The following is a 24,739-nucleotide window of genomic DNA, read 5'->3' on the forward strand; positions in this document are numbered from 1 at the left end:
CAAAGGAAGGACGAAGACTTACAAGTAAGGAAGGCGAAGAATGTGGTACATTTACAAGCGTCCGTCTCCGGACGTAGGCACAAAGGAAGGAAAGAGCCAGAGGTGAGGGGGGGGGGGCCGAAGATGGGGGATGGGGAAGGATGCGGAAAGGGAAGGTATGCAGCCCGGAAAGGAAGGAAGGCCACATCAGCTCGGGGTCCCGTGCTCGCTACGCACGTATCCACAAAAGAGTTGTGGATCCCCTGGGGGGGGTAGTTCAAGGTGTTGTGAAATTCAGTTTCTATCGCAAACTCCCCGAGGCATTGTGCTTTCAGAAGGTTACTGACTTGTTGGAAGCTAAATGTTTCAACCAACAAGTTCCCACTTCACAAGCGCTTAACAGACTTCAAGGTGCCAGCAATGCCTTCTAAGCATTTCTGTATATAAAATGGTGAAACTTTGTGAAACTCCCCTCTTTTCTTTTAACTGTAAGAAACACACACTGCGAAGCAGCATGCATTCTGTTACTACTGATTGAATCAGGAGGACTGGCTACACGAGTCCTCTTGTTAGACTGGGTGTCGGTACCTACCAGCGGCCCACCCTTTCCGCTGGGAGGAGGCAAAGAAGATTTCGAAGGATCCATCTCGGTCCCACGAGCAGCTAGGGAACCAGAAGTCCACCCAGACAGAGCCCTGCGTGCCTAGATAAGCCTTATACAACTGAGGTGCGGCAGGTTCCCCACAGGTTGCCCGCTATCGACTGTTCCGCCTCAACAGCCACGCATCTCATCAGCGCACAGCACACCTCGAGATTGAGGGTTTTTGTTTATAGAGGTTTATTCCACCCTCCTGATCCGGGCGGTCAAGCCAAGATCCCCATTTCCTGAGACACAACGTTCCACCGCCGCGCCACACTGTGGTCGCTGAAGCACGCCCAGAGACTACGGTGACGGGGGACTGGTGGCGCTTACCAGTCCCCAGCTCATGAACCCCGGGGTCGCCAAGCCCATACTGAGCAAATGAATGCCGAGCACCTGAGGGTGACTAAAAGTAGACAGAGGCTTTTGAAATGTGGGTCTACAAAAGGGAATACTGAAGGCTGGATTGGTAAATTGCGTAACTAATGGGGAAGTACTGAGTGGAATTGGGGAGAGAAGAAATTTGTGGCATAACTTAATTAAATAAGGGATCAGTTGATAGAACATATCCTGAGAGATTAAGGAATCGTCAACTTGGTAATGGAGAAAAGTGTGGGATGTAAAAGCTGTATAGGGAGACTAATGCTCGAGTACAGTAAGGATGCTTATGAGGATGGAGGTTGCAGTACTTATTTGGAGATGCAGGGTAGAGTAGTGTGCAGAGCTGAAGACTACAACAAATCATAAAATATAAAATTTTTTGTTGTTAAAGCAATGGAAACTCTGATTTTGCTTGAGTAGTTTGGTTACAGCAAACGTTTGAACAGCGTTGTTAAAAAAAAATTTTTAAAAGTTCTACACGAGCGTTTTCTTTGAATGATATCCACACTCTTCGCTACGCCGTAAGACATTAACGAAATTTGCAAGATTTCTTAGTGGTATTGGTTGCGCCGTGGTGCGCTACACGCCTGTAAATGGTCGCCATACAGCTTATTAGTGTATACAGCTAGCAAGCCTGGTGCCTACCTTGACGTGAAAGCTGCAGGTGCCGGCGCGCACGCCCGCCTCGTCGGCCTGCCATTGGTGCGGCTTGGAGCTCTCGGGCACGTGCTCCTTGCGCCGGCGCAGAGAGTCCCGTAGCGACCTCCGCAGCCGGTCCATGCCGCGCGGCGCCGACCCCGCCTGCCGCTGCAACAAGGTATGAAACTCTGTTCGAGGCTCACAGTGTAACGTTTGCATTTTTTCAGTTTCTAGTTCATACAGTGACTGCGGCCTTGCCAAACGCACTGCTACAGCGCAGCGCCAGCCGCCTCAGCCGTGTCCAGCGTGTGTTGGACTGTCCTGGAACGGAGATGAGTGCTCGGAACGTGCACACGGGAAACGTATCACAATTCTTTTCACATGGCGGTTAGAGGCCAGGATAGCCTGTATCAGTTACTCTTTAAGTGTAGCCTATACGCTGCACCTGCTGCCGCTCGGCTGCACTTCGTGACGAGCACACTGTACAGCCGCTCATGAAGCCTAACAGACAAGTCGAGTCAATATTGACAATAGAATAATGTGCGAGAAAAGATATGCGGAGAAAAGGAGATATGACAATTTTAAAGAGGGATCTAAATTCTTTACAGACTTCTGGTTACGAGGATTGCAGAAAACATCTACATTAAATAACTTACGTTGTCATCCTATACTTCATTCAAGCTACAAGAAACTAACACATAGTAAACTTCGGAAGAATTTTGGATGAGAAATCGAAAACAGGATACACTGAACCCACAAAAAAATAGGTAAGTTGATTTAAAACACAAAGGAATTAAAGACATTACCTGCCAGTTGGCACTGATTTAAATCAACAGACGAAGATGAAAATTTGTGCCTGACCAGGGTTTGAACCTGTGTCTCCTGCTTACTAGGCAGATGCACTGAACACTGCGTCATAAAGACACAGTAGTCACTGCAACTGCACGGATGATCCTATCACGCTTCCTGCCAGGCCCAAATTCACAACTTACACCATACTGTACAGATGTAGTGCCCCTGCTCATAAGCCTCATTACTCGCGGCGTTTCGCCGATTGCTGTACGAGTTCTAGCGTGGTGTGCATCTACACGCAAGTGATCACTGGCAGTCTTACCTTGATCCCTTCTGTGCAGATGCACAACAAGCTCGAATTTACGAACCGGGACAAAAACTTTATAGTGGTCAGTGCCTAGTAAGTTGGGGACCCCGATTCGAATCCCAGTCAGGCACAAATTTTCAACTAGCCCCATTGATTTAAATCAATGCCTACTGGCAGCAAATATCTTTAATTACTCTGTGTCTTGATTCGTAGTGGCTGCAGGGTCAAAACGGTGTGTGTTGTTTCGGACATGTCCAAAAGAACAGACACCACATTTATATTGTTGATTTGCTAAATTATTGTCCCGTTTCATTTCCCTCAGTATTTCTACTGGTTTGAATCAGTTAAATTCTATTGTCCTTCTATATCTACATCCTTGTTTTAGTTCTACTGACATTCAACGAATTTCTTTCCAAGATACTATCCATTCGGCTCAATTGCTCTTCCCTGTCCTTTGCTGTCTCTGACAGAGTAACAATGTCATTGCCAGATCACAAAGTTTTCATTTCTTCTCCTTGAACTTAAAATCCTTTCCAACTTCTCGGTTTACTTCACTTTTTGGCCAATAAACAGACTGAATAACATCAGCGATAGGCTGTAACGTGGAGACTTTTCAAAGGCACACAACATACATGGCGAAGCTACAACGACTGTTCAACCCTGTCCCATTACAAGAAAGAGCCGAAGAAAATTAATTTCGTACTTTAAATCACAAATTCAAGTTTCTTGTAAAATTACGAGTCCATTTATAGTAATCGCGGACTTGCCCGCCATTTACTTAAGTCGTTAAACTAAAGCAATCACTTTACGTACTAAGATTAATTGTGCTTGTTGGGTACTGAACCGGCAGGTCACCTGTGGACTGTTCACTCAAGATTACTTTTCTCTGAGCAACAGAAACCACAGGTGACTTGCCTGCTTGGAGGGCAACCGATTTTTCGGGAAGGAGTAATTTTCACCTTCACCATACAATTTAATTTAGAAAGTATGAAAGACGATAAAAATCTGTGAAGTTCGGGACGGCCGTTGCGTTTCAGGTTTCAGTTGGTGCCACGCTGAAGGGGAACGGTACTTGTACTTAATTCCTCCCGCATTCTGGAAATTGGCACCAAGATAGGTCTCACAACTTGTGCACCAAGAGGCCACACCACCCTGAGCCAGCTACAACAGTTCCACCTCTACCCTCTGTCATGTTGGCAACATCTCAGTAACGCAGTGGGAACGTCGTCTACTCCAGAGGGTGATAATCACATGGGAACAAACATGTCTGCTGCTCCAACAAAGTAACTGCACAGACTCCGACTTCGGCAAGGTCGCCTCTGTTACATCCCTGGTTCATACTGAGAGACCAAAAACCGGCTTAATAACATTTTGATGCTCAGCTGCATAAAATAGCTCAAACATCGTCTTGCCTATTAAGCATAACTTTCTTTCTGCTCATCGAAAATACTTGTACGCTGGCTCTTAAAACAATCTGCGACCCAGCTGCGTTCCCTGATTGGCTGCTGTTCACGGCACGTGGGATACAACAAAACGTCGTGTAGCTCAACCCTACGCTCAACGGAAGGACTGTGGTTATAAGGGAACGCCAGTCTTCCGAAACAATCGCAGTATACCAACAGCATTAACAAATTGGCAACAGTAGCAGAGTCTGTTAATGGCGAAGCATAATTTACAATTCATGTACATGCACGGGAAATTCTGCACACTTTTGCGAACTGAAAGAAAAGCGGAAGTATTGTGCAAACATTTTGAAACATCCAGTACTTACTTACTCGCAAAATATACAGTATACAGGATGGTCCATTGATAGTGACCGGGCCAAATATCTCACGAAATAAGCAGCAAACGAAAAAACTACGAAGAACAAACTCGTCTAGGTTGAAGGGGGAAACCAGATGGCGCTATGGTTGGCACGCTAGATGGCGCTGCCATAGGTCAAACGGATATTAACTGCGTTTTTTTTTAAATAGGAACCCCCATTTTTATTACATATTGGTGTAGTACGTAAAGAAATATGAATGTTTTAGTTGGACCACTTTTTTCGCTTTGTGATCGATGGCGCTTAATAGTCACGAACGTAGAAGTACGTGGTATCACGTAACATTCCGCCAGTGAGGACACTATTTGCTTCGTGATACATTACCCGTGTTAAAATGGACCGTTTACCAATTGCGGAAAAGGTCGATATCGTGTTGATGTATGGCTATTGTGATCAAAATGCCCGACGGGCGAGTGCTATGTATGCTGCTCGGTATCCTGGACGACATCACCCATGTGTCCGCACCGTTCGCCGGATAGTTACATTATTTAAGGAAACAGGAAGTGTTAAGCCACATGTGAAACGTTAACCACGACCTGCAACAAATGATGCCCAAGTAGGTGTTTTAGCTGCTGTCACGGGTAATCCGCACATCAGTAGCAGACAAATTCCGCGAGAATCGGGAATCTCAAAAACGTCGGTGTTGAGAGTGCTACATCAACATCGATTGCACCCGTACCATATTTCTATGCACCAGGAATTGCATGGTGACGACTTTGAACGTCGTGTACAGTTCTGCCACTGGGCACAAGGGAAACTACGGGACGATGACAGATTTTTTGCACGCGTTCTATTTAGCGACGAAGCGTCATTCACCAACAGCGGTAACGTAAACCAGCATAATATGCACTATTGAGCAACGAAAAATCCACGATGGCTGCTACAAGTGGAACATCAGCGACCTAGGCGGGTTAATGTATGGTGCGACATTATGGTAGGAAGGATAATTGGCCCCCATTTTATCGATAGCAATCTAAATGGTGCCACGTATGCTGATTTCCTAAGTAATGTTTACCGATGTTACAACAAGATGTTTCACTGCATGACAGAATGGCGATGTACTTCCAACATGATGGATGTCCGGCATATAGCTCGCATGCGGTTGAAGCGGTATTGAATAGCTCACAACATGCGTCAGCACATTGTCAATGCATGTGCGAACATTACAGAAGGCGAACTACTCGCTGTTGAGAGGAATGTCATTACACGTACTGCCAAAGGCATTTAGGTTGACGGACATCATTTTGAGCATGTATTGCATTAATGTGGTATTTACAGGTAATCACGCTGTAACAGCAATGAGAAGTTCAGAAAGGTACATGTATCACATTGGAACAACCGAAATAAAATGTTCAAACGTACCCACGTTCTGCATTTTAATTTAGAAAACCTACCTGTTACCAACTGTTCGTCTAAAATTGTGAGCCATATGTTGGTGACTATTACAGCGCAATCTATCACAAAGCGATAAAAGTGGTCCAACTAAAACATTCATATTTCTTTACGTACTACACGAATATGTAATAAAAATGGGGGTTCCTATTTTCAAAAAACGCAGTTGATATCCGTTTGACCTATGGCAGCGCCATCTAGCGGGCCAACCATAGTGCCATCTGGTTTCCCCCTTCAACCTAGACAAGTTTCGTTCTTTTTAGTTTTTTCGTTTGACGCTTATTTCGTGAGATATTTGGCCCGGTCACGATCAATGGACCACCTGTATTTACAAATTCAACCAAAGGCGGTGCATAACCGCTGTTTCCCTTATCCTATGTGCCATGCTTTCGTTCTGATTTGCAAAAGCCTTTTTGTATCTGCGTATGTTCGTACTTCTGAACAGTGCAGGATTTTTCTTTATCACGGCATTGTCAATTTTTTTTTCCCCACTTTCAGATTCTAGGTATCTTCTGGTGGAGAAAATGCGTAAGAAAAGCTTCAAGTACTCATGCGACCTTCGAAATACATCCAGAAAACAAAGATAAAATAAGGATTACTAAGAAATAAGAGCACACACTCTAGTGAGTAGTATATAGAGGGACTAAAACAGGTAGCACACGACGCCAAAAGGCTCCGTTACGAACACTAGGCCCGTCCCAGGTAACGAAGCTCTTTAATCTTATAGTTTAAATCCAGTTTATAGTGAAGTGTGAAAACATTTCAATTATTTACAGCGTAATTAATATAAAATAAATACATTTAATAAAAATAACAAAAGCAAAACGAGTAAAGAAAATATTGACTGTTTTGCAGCACTGTAATATAATATCATAAAACTATTCACTCCGCTTGAACTCAAAACATTAGCCGAGAATCATCAGTCTGACAAATAAATAATCTTTCAGAAAAATCGAGAACCGTAAGCATGAGAAGCTGGACGGAAGAATAGAAGAGAAACTTCAGCGAAAACATTTACAGATTTTTTTAAAGAAGAAGAAGAAGAAGAAGAAGAAGAACGTAAATCGGCAGAGAAAGATTAACTGGTGTTAATTGCGTATCCCAATCTCCTATTCGATAGGGGTGGAGACAAATCTGTGTACAGTTTTTTGTTGATTGCTTTTACATGTCATCGTTTTAATGTCCCCACCCCACAGGACGGTAGTAGTCTTTTAAACCACAAGCCAATTTTGGTTGAAACTGTTCCAGACCTCGATTGGTTAAAACCGATCGAAGTCTTCCAGAGCTAAGCTGAAAAACGGACCCCCCACCACCACACACTTTTTTTTTGTGCTGGCAGCATTAAGGTGGAGGAACTAGTCTCAGAGGATTTCCTCAAAGTCTGCGCGCGCGCACACACACACACACACACACACACACACACACACACACACACACACACAGAGTTATTTGTGCACAACCTTGTAGATCTGTATTCAATTTAAAAAAATTCCATTTTCTGATAGAGTTCGAAATGTGTTGTACAGGGTATTTTATTACAACGTTACTAGTGCAGCAAACATTTCTCCCGCCAATGTCTACGTTATTATTTTTCCTGTTTGCAAAACGAACTTAAACTTATACCCCACATCTCCCCCCCAACCCTCTCCCAAAGCCAACCGTGTTTCGCGGAGCACTGTTGGAAGCGGCCGCCGCGAGCCATCACGGAAATGAGATGCACGGACGACAGCTGATTTCAGCTGATGAATGACTCAACTGTGACAGACGACTCGTTTTGTAGCCCTGAATTTAAATTCATGTCCTAATCTGACGTCAACTCGTGATATGCAGTATATCCGAGAAAACGACGATCAACAATCTTCGGTAGAACTACAATCGCGATCGCTTCGTTCACGGCATTTAAGGCTCACTTCTACGAGCAAACTGATGACAGAAACGTTTCATAATATGTTTGTTTGCATAGCCGTTTTCCGCAGCAGAATTTCAGTTTTAGCGGTAAAACAAACTGTAATATCTAGTTACGTAAAACTTGTCATCACACTGGCTTCGTGGGATGCCGGGTAACCAAGCGATGAGCAGCCCTAGTTGGCACTTGGTTGCAGATTACGCGCGACACAAGCAGACTGCAAATGAACGAATGTTAGGAAAAATCAAGAGCAAATAAAAAAAAAAGTCAATAAGATGATGAAAATGGCGCGGCGAAGTATTAGAAATAAAAAAAATCACATTTAAACTAACTAAATGAATTAAAATTCCCAAATATGGCTTCACGTAACGTCGTGCGAAGCTTACCGAAAGTAAGGCTATCTCTATGATTATAATAGCTGTATAAATGACGCTGAGTCATGTCTTGTGCGGAAGGATCCAGTATTGATTAGTGCTTTTATGAAACACGTGAATTTAGTTAGCACCAGTGTGTGTGTGTGTGTGTGTGTGTGTGTGTGTGTGTGTGTGTGTGTTATATGTCATGAAATACGCAATAAGGGGCTCAGACCGAGGATTCGGGATTTATACACACCAAGCAGAAATCCGGACAAGGAACTGAAAGTAAACTAACACTGTTGTTAGAGTTTGGCAACGGCGAACGGTTCGGCCGTGACGTCAGCGCTCCGATCGGAGAAAACCAACTCCAAAGCAGTAAGTCAACTATCAAGTAATTCTAATCATACTATAGAGATGACGCGGTCGTTACCGAGGGTTTCTCGAGGCAAAGCTTTCATCCGGCAAGCGACATGTGGTGTCACCGCATCTTGCATGAAAATGGCGGTGTAGACACAGCTGCATTGTTAAAGCTGGAATCATGTGACGCGGGAGAGGAAGGAGGTTCTAACAACAGGCCTGCAACGTGTCATCTCATCGAAGAAAAATGGACCGAGAACGAAGAAGCTTGTGAAACCACATCACACAGTCACATAAGCTGGGTCCAGTGGAAGTTCCTGCACAACAAATGGCAGAGTAGAACCTCATATGAGGCAGTTCTGTGCATTGAAATCACCGTGCAGAGTAAAATGTGCCTCATCCATCGAAATAATATTTACCGCCGCCATGTCATCCATTTCCATGAATGCCAAAGAACGAAGGGCAAAGTCACTATCTTTGGGGTTCATTTGCTGCACATTCTGACTCTTGTAGGACACCTGTGTAACATGCGGCGCAAAATCTTTTGAACTGATAACCACGGGTGAGACAATTCTTGTGACGCAGCTCGAGTACCAGCTGCAGAATTTGAGGCACGTGCTGCATGGTCGGGTATAGATGCAGCTACTTCATCAACAACCGCCGCGGGAATGGAGCCGACTCCCTCACCATGATGCATAGCCTAATTCGCATGTTTCTTCAAAGTTCTTGATCATATTCTTTACCCAATTTACTGACATGGAGCCTCTTCGCACCTGTTTCTGTCGCCGACATTCACGTAATGCAACGCTTCAATTGCTGCCCTTTTGATAAAAACAACTTTACAGGCAGTGCAGGGTCTTTCTTCTCAATAGCCATTGCGTGATTTTGTATGGAAAACTTCAACCCTCTTAACCGTTTACAACAAGTCACTTCACAAAAGGCCATATACTGACGTCAAAGCAGGAAATATTCTGACTGCTTAAGGCGCCATATTTTCATCTGGTGGCAGGTTCCGCGAGCGCATCTATTAATGAACATGCCTACCGACAGCGTGCTGATATGTATACAACCCGCACTGCAGCACTCTAAACACCGTCAGTTCAAAGTTCAATTAAAACCACCCAGGGTATATACACTCCTGGAAATGGAAAAAAGAACACATTGACACCGGTGTGTCAGACCCACCATACTTGCTCCGGACACTGCGAGAGGGCTGTACAAGCAATGATCACACGCACGGCACAGCGGACACACCAGGAACCGCGGTGTTGGCCGTCGAATGGCGCTAGCTGCGCAGCATTTGTGCACCGCCGCCGTCAGTGTCAGCCAGTTTTCCGTGGCATACGGAGCTCCATCGCAGTCTTTAACACTGGTAGCATGCCGCGACAGCGTGGACGTGAACCGTATCTGCAGTTGACGAACTTTGAGCGAGGGCGTATAGTGGGCATGCGGGAGGTCGGGTGGACGTACCGCCGAATTGCTCAACACGTGGGGCGTGAGGTCTCCACAGTACATCGATGTTGTCGCCAGTGGTCGGCGGAAGGTGCACGTGCCCGTCGACCTGGGACCGGACCGCAGCGACGCACGGATGCACGCCAAGACCGTAGGATCCTACGCAGTGCCGTAGGGGACCGCACCGCCACTTCCCAGCAAATTAGGGACAGTTGCTCCTGGGGTATCGGCGAGGACCATTCGCAACCGTCTCCATGAAGCTGGGCTACGGTCCCGCACACCGTTAGGCCGTCTTCCGCTCACGCCCCAACATCGTGCAGCCCGCCTCCAGTGGTGTCGCGACAGGCGTGAATGGAGGGACGAATGGAGACGTGTCGTCTTCAGCGATGAGAGTCGCTTCTGCCTTGGTGCCAATGATGGTCGTATGCGTGTTTGGCGCCGTGCAGGTGAGCGCCACAATCAGGACTGCATACGACCGAGGCACACAGGGCCAACACCCGGCATCATGGTGTGGGGAGCGATCTCCTACACTGGCCGTACACCACTGGTGATCGTCGAGGGGACACTGAATAGTGCACGGTACATCCAAACCGTCATCGAACCCATCGTTCTACCATTCCTAGACCGGCAAGGGAACTTGCTGTTCCAACAGGACAATGCACGTCCGCATGTATCCCGTGCCACCCAACGTGCTCTAGAAGGTGTAAGTCAACTACCCTGGCCAGCAAGATCTCCGGATCTGTCCCCCATTGAGCATGTTTGGGACTGGATGAAGCGTCGTCTCACGCGGTCTGCACGTCCAGCACGAACGCTGGTCCAACTGAGGCGCCAGGTGGAAATGGCATGGCAAGCCGTTCCACAGGACTACATCCAGCATCTCTACGATCGTCTCCATGGGAGAATAGCAGCCTGCATTGCTGCGAAAGGTGGATATACACTGTACTAGTGCCGACATTGTGCATGCTCTGTTGCCTGTGTCTATGTGCCTGTGGTTCTGTCAGTGTGATCATGTGATGTATCTGACCCCAGGAATGTGTCAAAGTTTCCCCTTCCTGGGACAATGAATTCACGGTGTTCTTATTTCAATTTCCAGGAGTGTATTTTGATGCCATAATACCAGCAAGACAGTGTAGACTTCATTTTGCAATACGACGGGGCTTCATCACATTATTTCAAACTTTCTTTTTTTACATCAATGTCAAAATGCCTTATCATTGGATTGGATTTTCTTCTTCAGTGACCCACACGGTTACATAATTTAACTCCATGTGATTCTTCTTACGGCTTTAAGTTAGAAGTCGTGTGTTCCTACCTCCACTGCCACTTAATTTGTAAGAGCTGCAAGGACGCATTATTAATGGGGTCACTGATTATTTATTTATTTATTTATTTACCGTTCAAAAATGGTTCAAATGGCTCTGAGCACTATGGGACTTAATATCTTAGGTCATCAGTCCCCTAGAACTTAGAACTACTTAAACCTAACTAACCTAAGGACATCACACACAGCCATGCCCGAGGCAGGATTCGAACCTGCGACCGTTGCAGTCCCGCGGTTCCGGACTGCAGCGCCTAGAACCGCACGGCCACCGCGGCCGGCTTTATTTGCCGTATAGCACAGCGCATAACATACTGTAGTACAGTCAAGAACACATAAAAGATACCTAAACAGACATAAATACAGATAACACATTAAAAACTGCTCCAGTATCCTTATCCAGTCACAGCTTGATCCTGTGGACAAGAAAAAGTGGTTTGGGTCTCCCAGGTTTGCTCTTCAGTTAATATTGAAGTTTATAGATAAGGTTTTTACGGTGAATGATTTCCAAGAAGTTTTGCTAGACGCTTCCTGAAAGATAGCATCCTATCAAGAGTCATTCCAAGATAATTTGGGTGACTTTGGTAGGGAAGCATTTTGTCGTCGTTACAGACCTCCAGTTTACAATACGACGCTTTGTTGTTTAAGTGGAAACTGCTGATTTCGGTTGTAGAAAAACTGGGTAGAAGTCTCCAAACGATGAAATATTTATGTATTTTGCTGATCATCAGAGTGATAAAAGTACATCTAAACTAGCACTTCTGAACACTTTGTGCTGACCCGCAAGTGCTAGATAGACTGCATATCAAAAGTGCTTTACGTGGTTTCAGGTATGTCAGAAATATAAAAATTTAGAAGTGTAGTGGATAATACTGACCCACGGGGTAGTCCATTATTTTATTTCCTTTGCTTATGAGATTACTCTGCACTACTCATAAGCGCCTGTCTGAGAGCAAGTAATCGATTAGTCTTAATGTGGTTTGGCGTGGATGACTGACCAGCTTACGGTATAAGAGCTCTCTTTTCCACGCGATATCGTAAGTGACAGACAAGTCGACAAAGACTAAAGATGTAGAGTTGTTTTTTTTCTGAAATCCGACTTCGATGTGTGTAGTTAGGCTTAGGACCTAGTCTGTGCAGCTTCTGATACCGGCCATGACTCTTTTGGACGTATATGGCGCAAGTTTGAATACCGTATTGAGCATCTGTAATGCGAGTTAAAAATATGGAGACTTACATGTGTCTATTTCCTGTGTGTCTGGTAGTTTTAGCGCTACGTCTTCTGTATATCCAGAGGTACTTTATGAATCGCCCTTGCCCGCATCTCGTGGTCGTGCGGTAGCGTTCTCGCTTCCCACACCCGGGTTCCCGGGTTCGATTCCCGGCGGGGTCAGGGATTTTCTCTGCCTCGTGATGGCTGGGTGTTGTGTGCTGTCCTTAGGTTAGTTAGGTTTAAGTAGTTCTAAGTTCTAGGGGACTTATGACCACAACAGTTGAGTCCCATAGTGCTCAGAGCCATTTGAATCATTTTTTTGAATCGCCCTTTCTGTACACACAAGTCCAATTTTCCTGAACACGTTTCTCACACGTAGAAGAAGAAAGTAAGTCATACGGACATGAGTTCGCAAACGCTGTGTTTTAGTGCTAGAGCTTGTTTTTTACAACTTTTCATAGTTCACTGATAATGGGAATCACACAGAAACCAGAAGTGCCGTCACTGCAAATGAAACTCTTCTTACGTCAAATGTTCAAAGAGCCCTCTGGGGTTACGTGTGGTTAAGCGAAGTTATACTGGCACGCGGCTCACTTCATAGGCTTACACGTAGCATCAACTGTGTAAATATCAGAGGGATACCGAAGAGGTGGAATTATTTTCTGGCCTCGACTTTCTCCTGAGTTAAATCCACCACACATTTACTTGGCGGTAGCTTATGCCTGTATGGTGGAAGGATGCAATACTACAGGGATACGTCAGCGCAGGCGGGATTCAGTGCGATGGTGGATTGACGAGTGTATCGGTGCTGACAGAGGGCATTTTGAACACATCTAGTTTCATGCTATAAGCTGGTAACTTCTGCTTTCCACGATTAATGTACTACGGAGAGGTGCAGAAAATGCATTCTAACATAATGTGCAAGTAATATATTATGTTGCTAGTGTGTGACGATTTTTAGTTAGATTGGTTAGCAAAATCTTACTTTCGAATTCATTGCACGCTTCTAGCATTGTTCTCCTTACGCTCATTTCAGCTTCGTTCAGCTTCTATTTGTCAATTAGATTGATTTCACTTAAATCTGCGATGAAGTTCTGTGCTTTCGTAGCAACTACACACGACTCTTTAATCACGATGAGTCCTTTCGCCACATATTTGTGTAACGCGTATCCGTTTTCTGCGCGACATGTTCGTCGTCAGAGCTGAATATTTGGTGTTGATTATTCAGGAACTCTGCAAATTTGCAACTTGTTCGCAAAAATATTTTTTTTTATCTTTCGTAATAATCATTCTAAGGCTAGTGGTTGCTGATAATATCCCAGCCAAATGGGAACAGACGCAGTCCTCTGCGTTAATTATTAGTAAGTTATCAAACGGTCTAAGAAATTGCCTCCATATGTTGGTTCACCATTTACTCGAAGTAATTCTCAGACAAGACATTCAGAACAAAGTCACAACAATCCCTGTCGCTGGCACCACTATTCTACAGCTGGCAGTTGAAGTCTCTACCTACACAATAGCATGATATTTTGCGAGTTCGCTCTGAAGCGCTCAGCCATTACAGATCCTAACGCAGGTAATGTATGAAAGCACCTCATTACCATGTTTGACCAACCTTTGATTGTTAACTTCACCTACATTACTTCACAGTCTGAGTGGGCGAGAATCAAAAATGGTTCAAATGGCTCTGAGCACTATGGGACTTAACAGCGGAGGTCATCAGTCCCCTAGAACTTAGAACTACTTAAACCTAACTAACCTAAGGACATCACACACATCCATGCCCGAGGCAGGATTCGAACCTGCGGCCGTAGCGGTCGCGCGGTTCCAGGCTGTAGCGCCTAGAACCGCTCGGCCACTTCGGCCGGGCGGGCGAGAATCACTACATATTAACCGTCCACAGTGTTATCTAGGGTGAATACGTAGGTTGGAACTTAAATAGTGGCAACACTGCTGTGGAAACACTATGCAATGGAATCTACTATTGTCGCTGATAGCCTATGTTGTAGACATACCTTTCTTACCTCCGAGCAAATGGATTCGCCTGTCCCACGTCACCGGCGTGCGCACAATCGAGGGAAACAGCCACTTGTGAGCGAGCCGTCTAACGTGACGGTGTCACTATGTTTTCGAAACAGGAACAACAGAGTTGAATCAGATTGAATGTGCCAGAGATCGTACAGCACGACAGTGTCATCAAGGTCTTCAACAGGCGTGCTGGGAATCGGCATTGCACGAGAATGCGCGGGCGCATACAGCACAAGCTGTGGCTGCCCTGTTCGCACGATGGGACTGGGGAAGTACTATACCATCCACCGTACTCCCCGGACTCAAGCCCTTGAGTCTTTGATTTGATTCGAAGATGAAGGAACCACTTCGTGGCATTCGCTTCAGAACTGTTTCAGAGATTCGACAGGCAGTAGACCGCTCAATTCGCACAATCAACAGTACAGGCTCTGCTGACGGTATACTGCGTCTTCTACATCGCTGGCATCTGATTCTACACAACGCTGGTGACTACTTTGCAACCCTCGTAGATCGCAGAACGGTAATGGGAGGGTTGGAACTTTAATAGTGGCAACTATTTATTTACACCTCGTACAAAATAGATACCTGTTTCAAAGTTTTACTGACATTCAAAATAGTCACCAGCATTGTGTATAACCCGTTGCCAGCGATGTGGAAGTCGTATGATGCTCTTAGCAGTGCCAGTTGTGTTGACAGTTCGAGCGGCGCGGTCTATTGCCCGATGAATTTGTAGCAGTTCTAAAGCTAATGCCGTGAAGTGTTTCCTTCAGTTTAGAAATCGAGGTGAACTTACAAGGGCTTGAGTCAGGGGAGTGCAGTACGTGGTACAGCACTCAGGTCATAGGTTGTATTCCAAAAATGAACAGCATAGAGATAAAAGTGATGACACTTTCTGCGGGACCTGACCATCATTTTGCAGGGCAATGCTCAAGCACGTACAGTGCAAGCTGTTATTGATTTGTTTGACTGAAGTGCTATACCACGTACTGCACTCCCCTGACTTAATCCCTCGTAAGTTCAACTCGATTTCTAAACAGAATGAAACACTTCACGGCATTAGCTTCAGAAATGCTAAAAATTCGTCAGGCAATAGACCACGCAGCTTGAACTGTCAACACAACTGGTACTGCTAAGAGTATCCTAGGGCTTCCACATCGCTGGCAACGAGTTATACACAATGCTCGCGACTACTTTGAAGGTCAGTAAAGCTTTGAAACACTTATCTATTTTGTACGAGCTGTAAATAAATAGTTGGTACTATTAAAGTTCCAACCCTCAATCTTAATGGAAGAGACGAAGAATTTAACACCTTGTCAAGAGCGCGATTTTTGAGGTGGAACATTTTATCAGGTAAACTAGTTCTGGAAAATAACTTGGCAGAAGGCTATTGAAATAAAACACATCCAAGATTGCACTAATTTGATTATCGCTCGTCCCTGATACGGTTCCAGGGCTTCACCTACTGTGCGTTATCGCTTGCTAGGACGACAGGTTTCAACCTATCTCACGAAGTGTTTACATTTTCTCATTGCTGTCTATCGTATTGTTCTCTAGCAACAAATGTAAACCGAAAAGGCAAGGAAATCCCCTGGCTGTTTTCCGAAAGAGGAACGCTCTTCGACTCCGTTGGTTAACTACACACCTGAAAGTTGACCGGCAACCAGCTGCTGATTTCTATCGCGGCCTCGATGAGCTCCATCTGCATTCCGCTGACCTCAGAATGAGGCTTTTCCTTTCCAATTAAGACCAGTGCGAAGAACAAATATGTTAAAAACGGAACAAATTGAAATCCCCTTGTAAGTGCCCAATCTTCGCTTAAGCCAACTTCTGTAACCACGACCATACCTCGTTTCTGTTTCTTAATAAAGCGGTGAAGAATGTAATTTAATTGATCATTTTATCTGTGTTATGGGTCGTGGCACACTGAAGAAGCACTCGCGCTCTGCCTGGAAGCTGCTGGATCTCGACGGCTGAAACAACTGGGTAGTATCTGAGCACTAGAGGCAGCAACCACATCCTGTAAGTGGCCTGCGTGTGACTGCGCCGTCCATTAGTTGGAGGAACTCTTGGCAGTTCTTTAGTAGAGTACGAATGCCCGGTACTCACCTTGCTGCGGCGGAAGGACTTGCTCCTTGTGGGGACGCCATTGGCAGCGTTGGCCGTCCCACGGCCCCTCTCCAGCGGCTGATGCGACGAGGCACCCTGCCCCATTTGACGGCCGACGTCACGCTGCAACCACACCGCCGCTCGTCAACTCACCACAACCATTCACAACAATACCCGGGCCGCCACCCTCCAGTACACAACGCTGTCTGTCGGCTAGAATGATAGATCAAGGCTTTTCCCGGCCGTGTCAACTAGCATTGTCACCACTTTAACAGCGTATTACCTCATCTCTTCTTGTTACACACGCCAACGGAAAACTTTAGTGAAAGTGGCTTATTTTTGTGGTTTTCACTGTGCTGAATCCTAACAACACAACACCAAGGTGTATCATTCATTATTTACAATGAACGCTCAATACTTTTAAAAAATTGTCTCTTAGTGACTATAATAATGAAAATTTCGTATGTTATTTCAACTAATAATAATAAGCTAAAATGTCGATTTGAGTGGGTTCCGCTTGTAGACATAGCAACTACTGCGGCATGCTACGTGGCTATTCCTTGTTTTTGCGGAGGGACCTCGTGGAATGGGAAATAAAAAAAATATTACAGCCTCTACACAGTGACATGCATCTAGCGATAATAAGATGGAGACTGCTGCAAGTATCTCGCGAGTTTACACATCTGTAGGAAGCAAAACTGAAAGAAAATGTTATTTTAGGAGCCGACATTCCAAAACTGATCTTCGATTCCTATTCTGAACTCAAGCATGTTGTTACCGAGTTCTTCAGCAACAAAAAGAACCCATGGCATCTGCCCGCTGGAAGACTTGTCAAAGTCACGTCCCCGAGACGTACAACATGTAACTAATCTACCTTAGATTCTTTAACAAAACGAAAGGAAACTTAAGCCAACACACACACACACACACACACACACACACACACACACACACACACACACACACCTCCACTATGTATAAAGAGGTGCTTTTATGTATAAACCTTCGTTCATTCTGGAAAATTATTTTTGTTCTACTTAGAGGTGTTTTGTTAATTTCCGCGACATAGTGCGCAAATCATTTCCGCGACATAGTGGGCAAAACAGTAATACGATCAATTACCAAGCAAGAAGTACAAGCAACAAATATTTTTCGTTGTTCTGCTTTTCGTTGTTCTGCTTTATATGTCCGGGGTGAATCCAACAGAAGGAAGCTTTTACCTGTGGGGCCAAACATGCTATCTACGTGAATATTTGATCTGCGAACTAATACCTATTCTTCTCGCGAGTTCATCGTTTCCATTCTGAATTTAGTGGAAACTTGGAAATGAAATGCTTCTATTAGCATGACATGTATTTTTCACTCGCATGACACTTTTGTCAAACAAGGGGTGATATATATATATTAGCCACCTCTTCGGTCCAACTCGGTCATAACACGGGCACAAGACATGATGCGCAGTATTGCTGACAAAATCCCTGTGTCCGATCAGTTGCTAACATTATGAACACACCACAGGAAAATAAGCTGTTTCTTAGAACCAATAACTAAATGGAAAACAGCTTCCTGTTTTTACATTCGTTATTTCGCGAACAGTAGATGCAGCTGAACAAAAAGGTTTCATCTTCCTTAGGTTTCTGGGAGGCCTTTCGACCCCAACATAATGTCGACAATCGCCGAGGCATAGTGATTACTTCCAAAAATGCGTGACTGGCCCGACGATTCTTCGACAAACTGAACCCAGCACCCAAACGGAGAATGTTCAACAGGCACGAACACATCGCGTGTTTAATATGACTCTCTAAATTCGGATAAATGCAGTATAATTCCCACACGGAAGAGGGAGAACACGAGAGCGTCCGATTAAAAGTTCACCGGCAAGTTTTTGAAGCTTTAACATCTTCCAAACACCGACAGATAACACTGCGAAGTAACAATAAGAAACGGGACGACTTTACGAAATCAGTTGCAGTAAGGCGAATGCTAGAGGAGTAAGAGTAAAGTACGGTTCGTCTTTAAAGGCAACCGCGTACAATAATTCCATTTTAGTGCACCAGCGCTGGCGTCATCAGGAAGTCAAAGTAGACAACAGGAATTCTGAGACCCGCGGTCCGCATAGTAACAAAAGAGTACTGCAGGGGTCTTCAAATTACGTCCGGCGGGCCAACACCGCTTCCAGGTCATCATCAATCCTGCCCGCGGTAACGCGTCAGACATGCATGACATCCGGCCCGCCGTAATTTTTTTTTAATTGTAGTCGAACCTTGCTTATCGAGTGCCTCTCATAACAAGTTATTTGCATAATGAATAGAAGAAAATGCAAGAAACTGACTCGCTTAACGAACGGTGTTTCGCATAAAGAGTGTGTTTATTGTAATTTTTTTCAGTCTTTCATGAACATTTCAGAAACCACCTTCTGGCCTGGCTCTGTCTCCATGGCTATTATAAATGAACACTAAGTCACGCGTTCTCCTATAAACTACCGCCCAGAAATCAGTCTGCTACACCAATCGCAATGCGCCTCGCGTCGCAGTTGATGCCACCGGTACCACTGCTCGGGCTTCCGCAACCTTGTTACGATTCTCTGCAGCGATGTTGCAAGATCCCACGCATGGTAACCTTTTTCCTCGCAGTATATGTTTATGACTTACATTTTGATTTGTCGTCGTTAACTAACACGAATTCATTCAAGATGTCCATGCACGCTATGGATGTAATTAACGACAATGCTAAGTCTCTTTTTCGAGAAATTTTGAAGCACAGGAATAAACTTTGGTCCCCGAAAAACATTTTTGTTATAGAGCATGATCCATTCTTAGTACCTCATGTCATGTTGTCACCATGGTGGATAAAATACAGCACATTACACTCAGTTTTGTCGACAATAAATCTACAGTTAAAAAGCACTTTGTGCACTTTGGGATGTTCGGGTACGTAGTATTGACAGAGGCTTGATAATCATTATAATGCACAATATACACTGAAACGCACATTTGTACACCTGTTTGTGTTCACGTTATGCTACACACATCGTTAATCCACCTTAGACGAAATATACGCTGCAAATATGGTGGAAATGATTTTATTCTCAACAAATCTGTAGATAATGTGCTGTATTTCATACACCATAATGACAACATGGCATGAGGTACTAATTCGCACTGGAAACATTTTTAACAAATTTCTTTAAGACAATAAGATGAGTTACATCTGTAGAAATTGGTTGTCAACAATAAACACTGATTTATGCCATTTTAGCTACTGAATGTTTTTTCTCAAAATTTATTTTTAAAGCAATCGACGTTTCAATTGCGGAATCTAACGGAAATGGTGTTCCTAATTGCCGACTGAATTTTTGGCATGTATTAAAATGCGTGATACATTTTTTGTGTGCTTGAAGCTGTATATGAATGATGCAGTGTACGATTAATGGTTTTGATTCACTGTCGTTTTCTATTGTCTTTGGCACGAGAGCGGGAAACCTTTATTTTCTCCGCACATATTTTTGCCACGATCAGTTCTGACACATCAAAAGCTATCCCACTGAAGACTGTTTTTCTGAACAGTATTTTCTATGTCTTTAAAAATTTCTCCACCAATGACCATGTCCTGAATGCTATGAACGCCAAGAAGCTCTTCATACACTTGATTATTTTAGTTTATCCCTCGAATAAAAACTCATACACTTCATTTTTATTTATTCCTCGAATAAAAATTAACACCTGTGCAGTATCTGGAACCTCTATTGACTCATCCAGAACCAAAGAGAACCACTCTTGAAGTGTCGAGTTTTTTCAGACAACTGTGGTATATTTTCAGCACTATCTTTTACTCGTCATGCCACAGTGTTTGCTGACACATTTGATGTTTTTAAACAAATTAGCTTTTTCTGAAAACATTTCTTCAACTGATGCTTCTTTCAGGAAATAGTTCTCCAAGCTTTGCTAATGAGTGATCCACGCGGAAACTAGACGATTTGCTGCTTCTTATTCAGCATTTACTTTCTTAAACATCTGCCGAGATTTCAAACCACCTTTCACAGACGCCTATGTTTCTAACCGTTGCATTCCCGTAAATACGGAATAACTTTGAGAATGTTTGGTCTCATAATGACATTTTACATTTTATTCTTTCAGAACCGATATAGTTTCATTGCGAATTATATACATTGCCTTGCTATTCGACTCAATCAAGAAATATTTATGTCCTCATTGCTCTAAGTTCCTGCGCTGCATCTTCCGTTTATTTAGCATATTTACACAAATCGGATGTAACTAGAAATCAAAATATGCCAAGTAACAGTAGTACGAGCAAGGCTTGTGAGTAAAGAATTGCACTGGATTTATCTTTAAGGCAGTTTTAATTCAATTAATTACTCACTGTTTAACACTTCATTACGAAACTGTAGTCAGAAAGCACCCTAGTTCCACTACATTTTCTGTTTCAGGTTGCAGTGGGAAGATATTGTGCACTGCTGCTACTATTAAATAGCTTGCACTACGATCTGACCACTTGCTGTGATGCGAATGACGAACGAAAGAAAGAAGGTTTCGTGAAAACACGTTACAATGACCTTCACGAGTGGTATTTATTTGCAGCAATGTATATGAACTGAAATTATGACTATAGCTGCAAGGTCAAGCAATAAGCGGTTCATTCTGTAATGACTGCTGCATTGCCACTCACTGTGAGCTCCAAAGATTGGCAGCATGGTAATCGTTACGATTTCTGAACTGTACCGATTAGTTCCGAGCAGTACTAGGGTTTCAGGCCTCAAAGAAACTTGGCCCTTGGGATTAATGGAAGAGTCAGTATTGCCCTTAGGCCAAAATGTTTTGAGACCCTTGGTGCAGCCCATGTGGAATTTTAAAGAGGCTGCTCAGCCAACTTAAAGAAGGTTGTTCTTGCAAAAACCAGTCGTGTACATTTAGAGAACTAGTAACGGAGATGGACTCTGCGGCGATTCTGCTACCTCTATCGCACATTCACGGGACTAAGACGCGCACTGCTCTCAACCAGTGCAGTCGAGGACACAGTCACTAATATTAGCGTGCCAACCCTTATGCACGTACACGACACTGGCTTAAGCAGTGTACCCAGTATAGTATCCGGCTACGACTGTGGGGGAGGGGTCAACTACATGGACCGTCACATCGTCACGTCTGGGGACAATACTATAAAGCGGCATGAAATTTAACGAACACTTAATAAAAACAGCACAACGACAGGAGAGTGCAAGACTTAGATTTACTTAAAGTGTTGCGGGAAAGTGGGAGCGAAATACAACTCCTGGCCTAGTAGGCTTTTTGGGCAAGTAAAGCAACTTATACACGAGTTAAGTTTGACATAAGCGAGGCCAGCAGTGGTTCCCAACGGCTCGCCTCGCGACCAACATTATATGAATCTTATTGAAGGCGAGGAAATAGTTGTGTTCTCTGACATCATAGCCACACGGAAACGGAGTATGAAGACAACCTGGAACCATAAGTAAGCATAGCAGATAAAGCAATCATGATTTCTTTGTTGAAAAGGATAAGGTTACCAGGTAGATGAAAAACTGTCCCAGTCGCAACATTGAAACTCGACGTGTAGATCTTTTAATTCACCTCCCTGGAATGAAAGCTGTCGCAAAAGCTGCAAAAAGTGCTGTGGACTGTTTCTCCATAGTCATGAATGATGTAATTATTATAACGATTAGATCGCGCACCAGCATTTACATACAGCAAATTGCATCTAATTTCACAAGACACTGTGATGCCAAATCAGCCGATGAGGCGGAAATCAAACCTCTTCTTGGTCTACTGATATTGCCAAGCTATTACCGAACAGGACACCAAAATCTGAAAGACTTTATGGGATAAGAATGGTTTTGGAATGGCAATATTTCATACAAGAATGAGTTTGTGGCGCTTTCGTTTTTTGTTGCTCTGTCTTGAGATTCGATGATATTCGGGACAGACAGACCACAGCGAAGAAAGCTTCATCGCCTAGCTGCATTCAGAGAACTGTTTGAATTACTGTATTTCTGTGGAACAGTGACAATAAACTGTGTCTGAAAATACGAAGGTGGATGAACAATTGGTTGCATTTCGAGGCAAATGCTGTTTCCGTCAGCATATACCAAGCAGTTCAGCAAAATATGGATCGAAGATCTTGTGCGCTGCAAGAACACGACATACTTTAAGGATGCAAATTGTCAAATTCACCTAAGGGTGTAGTAAATAGAATTGTACGGCCTATCGAAGGGACAGGAAGAAATGTGACACTTCACAACTGTGTTTGTTCCGTCCCACTGGCTGAAGAACTCCTGAAGAAACTTCAGGTAGCAGGAACTCTTAGAAAGAATAAGAGGGAACTACCTACAGAGTTGGTTTGCATGAGGGGTCGTGATTTAAAAAGCAGTCTTTTTCGATTCAGGAAGGGTAGTACCATGGTTTCCTATGTGCCAAACAAAACAAGTAACGTTATCCTCATTTCATCTGTTCATCATGGCGATGTCATTGGTACATACTGTGGGTAAAAAGAAACCAGAAATTATGTACAATACGACAAAAATCAGGAGTAGACACAAAAGATGGCATGTGCGCTACTTATTCAACCGGAAGAAAAACCAGACGCTCGCCACCTGCCCTGTTTTTCCGAATGACTGAGCCTTCATCATAAATGCAAGTAACAAAAATGAGAGGATTTCCCGAAAAATGTCTTTACGTTTAGTGGAAAAAGCATTAGTAAAACCCGATAGTGCGCAAGAGAGCAGCCACACACTCCATGCCTAAACAAGTCAGGGAGAAAGCTGCTAAAACGGCAGGAATCGAGGGCAGCAAGAATGTAGCACCTTCTGAACAAAGGATATCTAAACCAAGACGCCACATACTTTGTCCTCGGAATAAAGTCATAAAAATTAAATCGCATTATGAACCATGTCTGAGAGCTGTGTGTCTAAGCCATATGAAGAATGCATGTGAAAAGTCTTATAATAACGTACCTGTTGCAGCCAGTGGCAGTGACTAAATTCGTATAACTTTTGTACGAGTTGCCAGAAGAAAAGTTTAGGTATGGGTAATCTGTAGTACAGAACGAATAATACCACAAATAAATCATTTCAAAGTCGTAAGAAAATGGGAAATACTGTATGTGTTTCAAAAACGGTAATCTGATACTTCGTTAATCTAAAAATATGCAACCAAACATGGTAACATTCTGAAGAGCCATTTATTCAGCAAATATATTTATATCAACGATATGCTGCACAATTCCGTCATTACAGCCACTTTTGTATGGGGAGTCAGGAACACCCAGCGCGACTAGTGACGTTATGAAATACGCTCGGCAGCTTACGGGTTAAGTCCTCTTCGAAAACTAAAAAATTAAAATGTTCTCTGGGACGTGTAGTTTATTATAGTGCTCACCCCAATTTCGTCAGAAACTCTCTCATCTAGTTAAACGACTATTTGTGAAAAAATGTCTCCATAAACCACTTACAGCGGGAAAAAAATAGTCGACACCGCGGCCAGTGTAACAGCACGTAATGTCAACGACAGCCTAACAGGCATTATGGAAATTATGAACGTGCTCAAACCTAGGATCGGATCAGTCTATTATTACAACTTCTGCCAACAAGCCGCGAAAAAGCGTATCAAGCGACCACAGCAGCGGATGATAAAATCTGGCGAAGCGGCTCGCAGAACCACCATGGACGCCAAGAAGATGGAGGAGAACCTCCTTTCGGATCTGGAAGGATTGCTCTACGGTCTTGGGGCTGCTGTTCGGGGTCTGTTAAATTTAACTACAAAAATGTAACCCACATCTTTAAACGCGTTTTTTCTTGAAACCGTATTTTTCAAATTGGCAGGATACATAACCCGAGAATGGTACACACCATCTTTCGGAATTTGATGCCGTCATTCCAATATGAATTGTCTATAGGCGTAGGCAGCCGTTTTAAAACGGCTATTTTCAATGTACGCTGTTGTCTCGATATTGTGGACGTAAAACATGACATTTGTTTCAACACGTCACCATTTTGTTAGGACATATTTTCAGTTACCCTA

At 43.9% G+C, this 24,739-nt stretch overlaps 1 protein-coding gene across 1 annotated transcript in view; it reads right to left on the reverse strand.

Moving 5' to 3' along the window:
• Window positions 1-24,739, reverse strand: part of LOC126194758 (protein numb) — a 252,370-nt gene that overhangs the window by 157,811 nt on the left and 69,820 nt on the right. Inside the window, exons 2-3 of the mRNA XM_049933040.1 lie at window positions 16,689-16,811; window positions 1,646-1,807 (exon numbers count right to left, since the gene is read on the reverse strand). Coding sequence (XP_049788997.1) covers window positions 1,646-1,807; window positions 16,689-16,793 — 267 coding nt within the window. The 5' untranslated portion in view covers window positions 16,794-16,811. The remainder of the gene's footprint in view (window positions 1-1,645; window positions 1,808-16,688; window positions 16,812-24,739) is intronic.

Source organism: Schistocerca nitens, chromosome 7 (assembly GCF_023898315.1).
Source record: "Schistocerca nitens isolate TAMUIC-IGC-003100 chromosome 7, iqSchNite1.1, whole genome shotgun sequence".
Classification (NCBI taxonomy): domain Eukaryota; kingdom Metazoa; phylum Arthropoda; class Insecta; order Orthoptera; family Acrididae; genus Schistocerca; species Schistocerca nitens.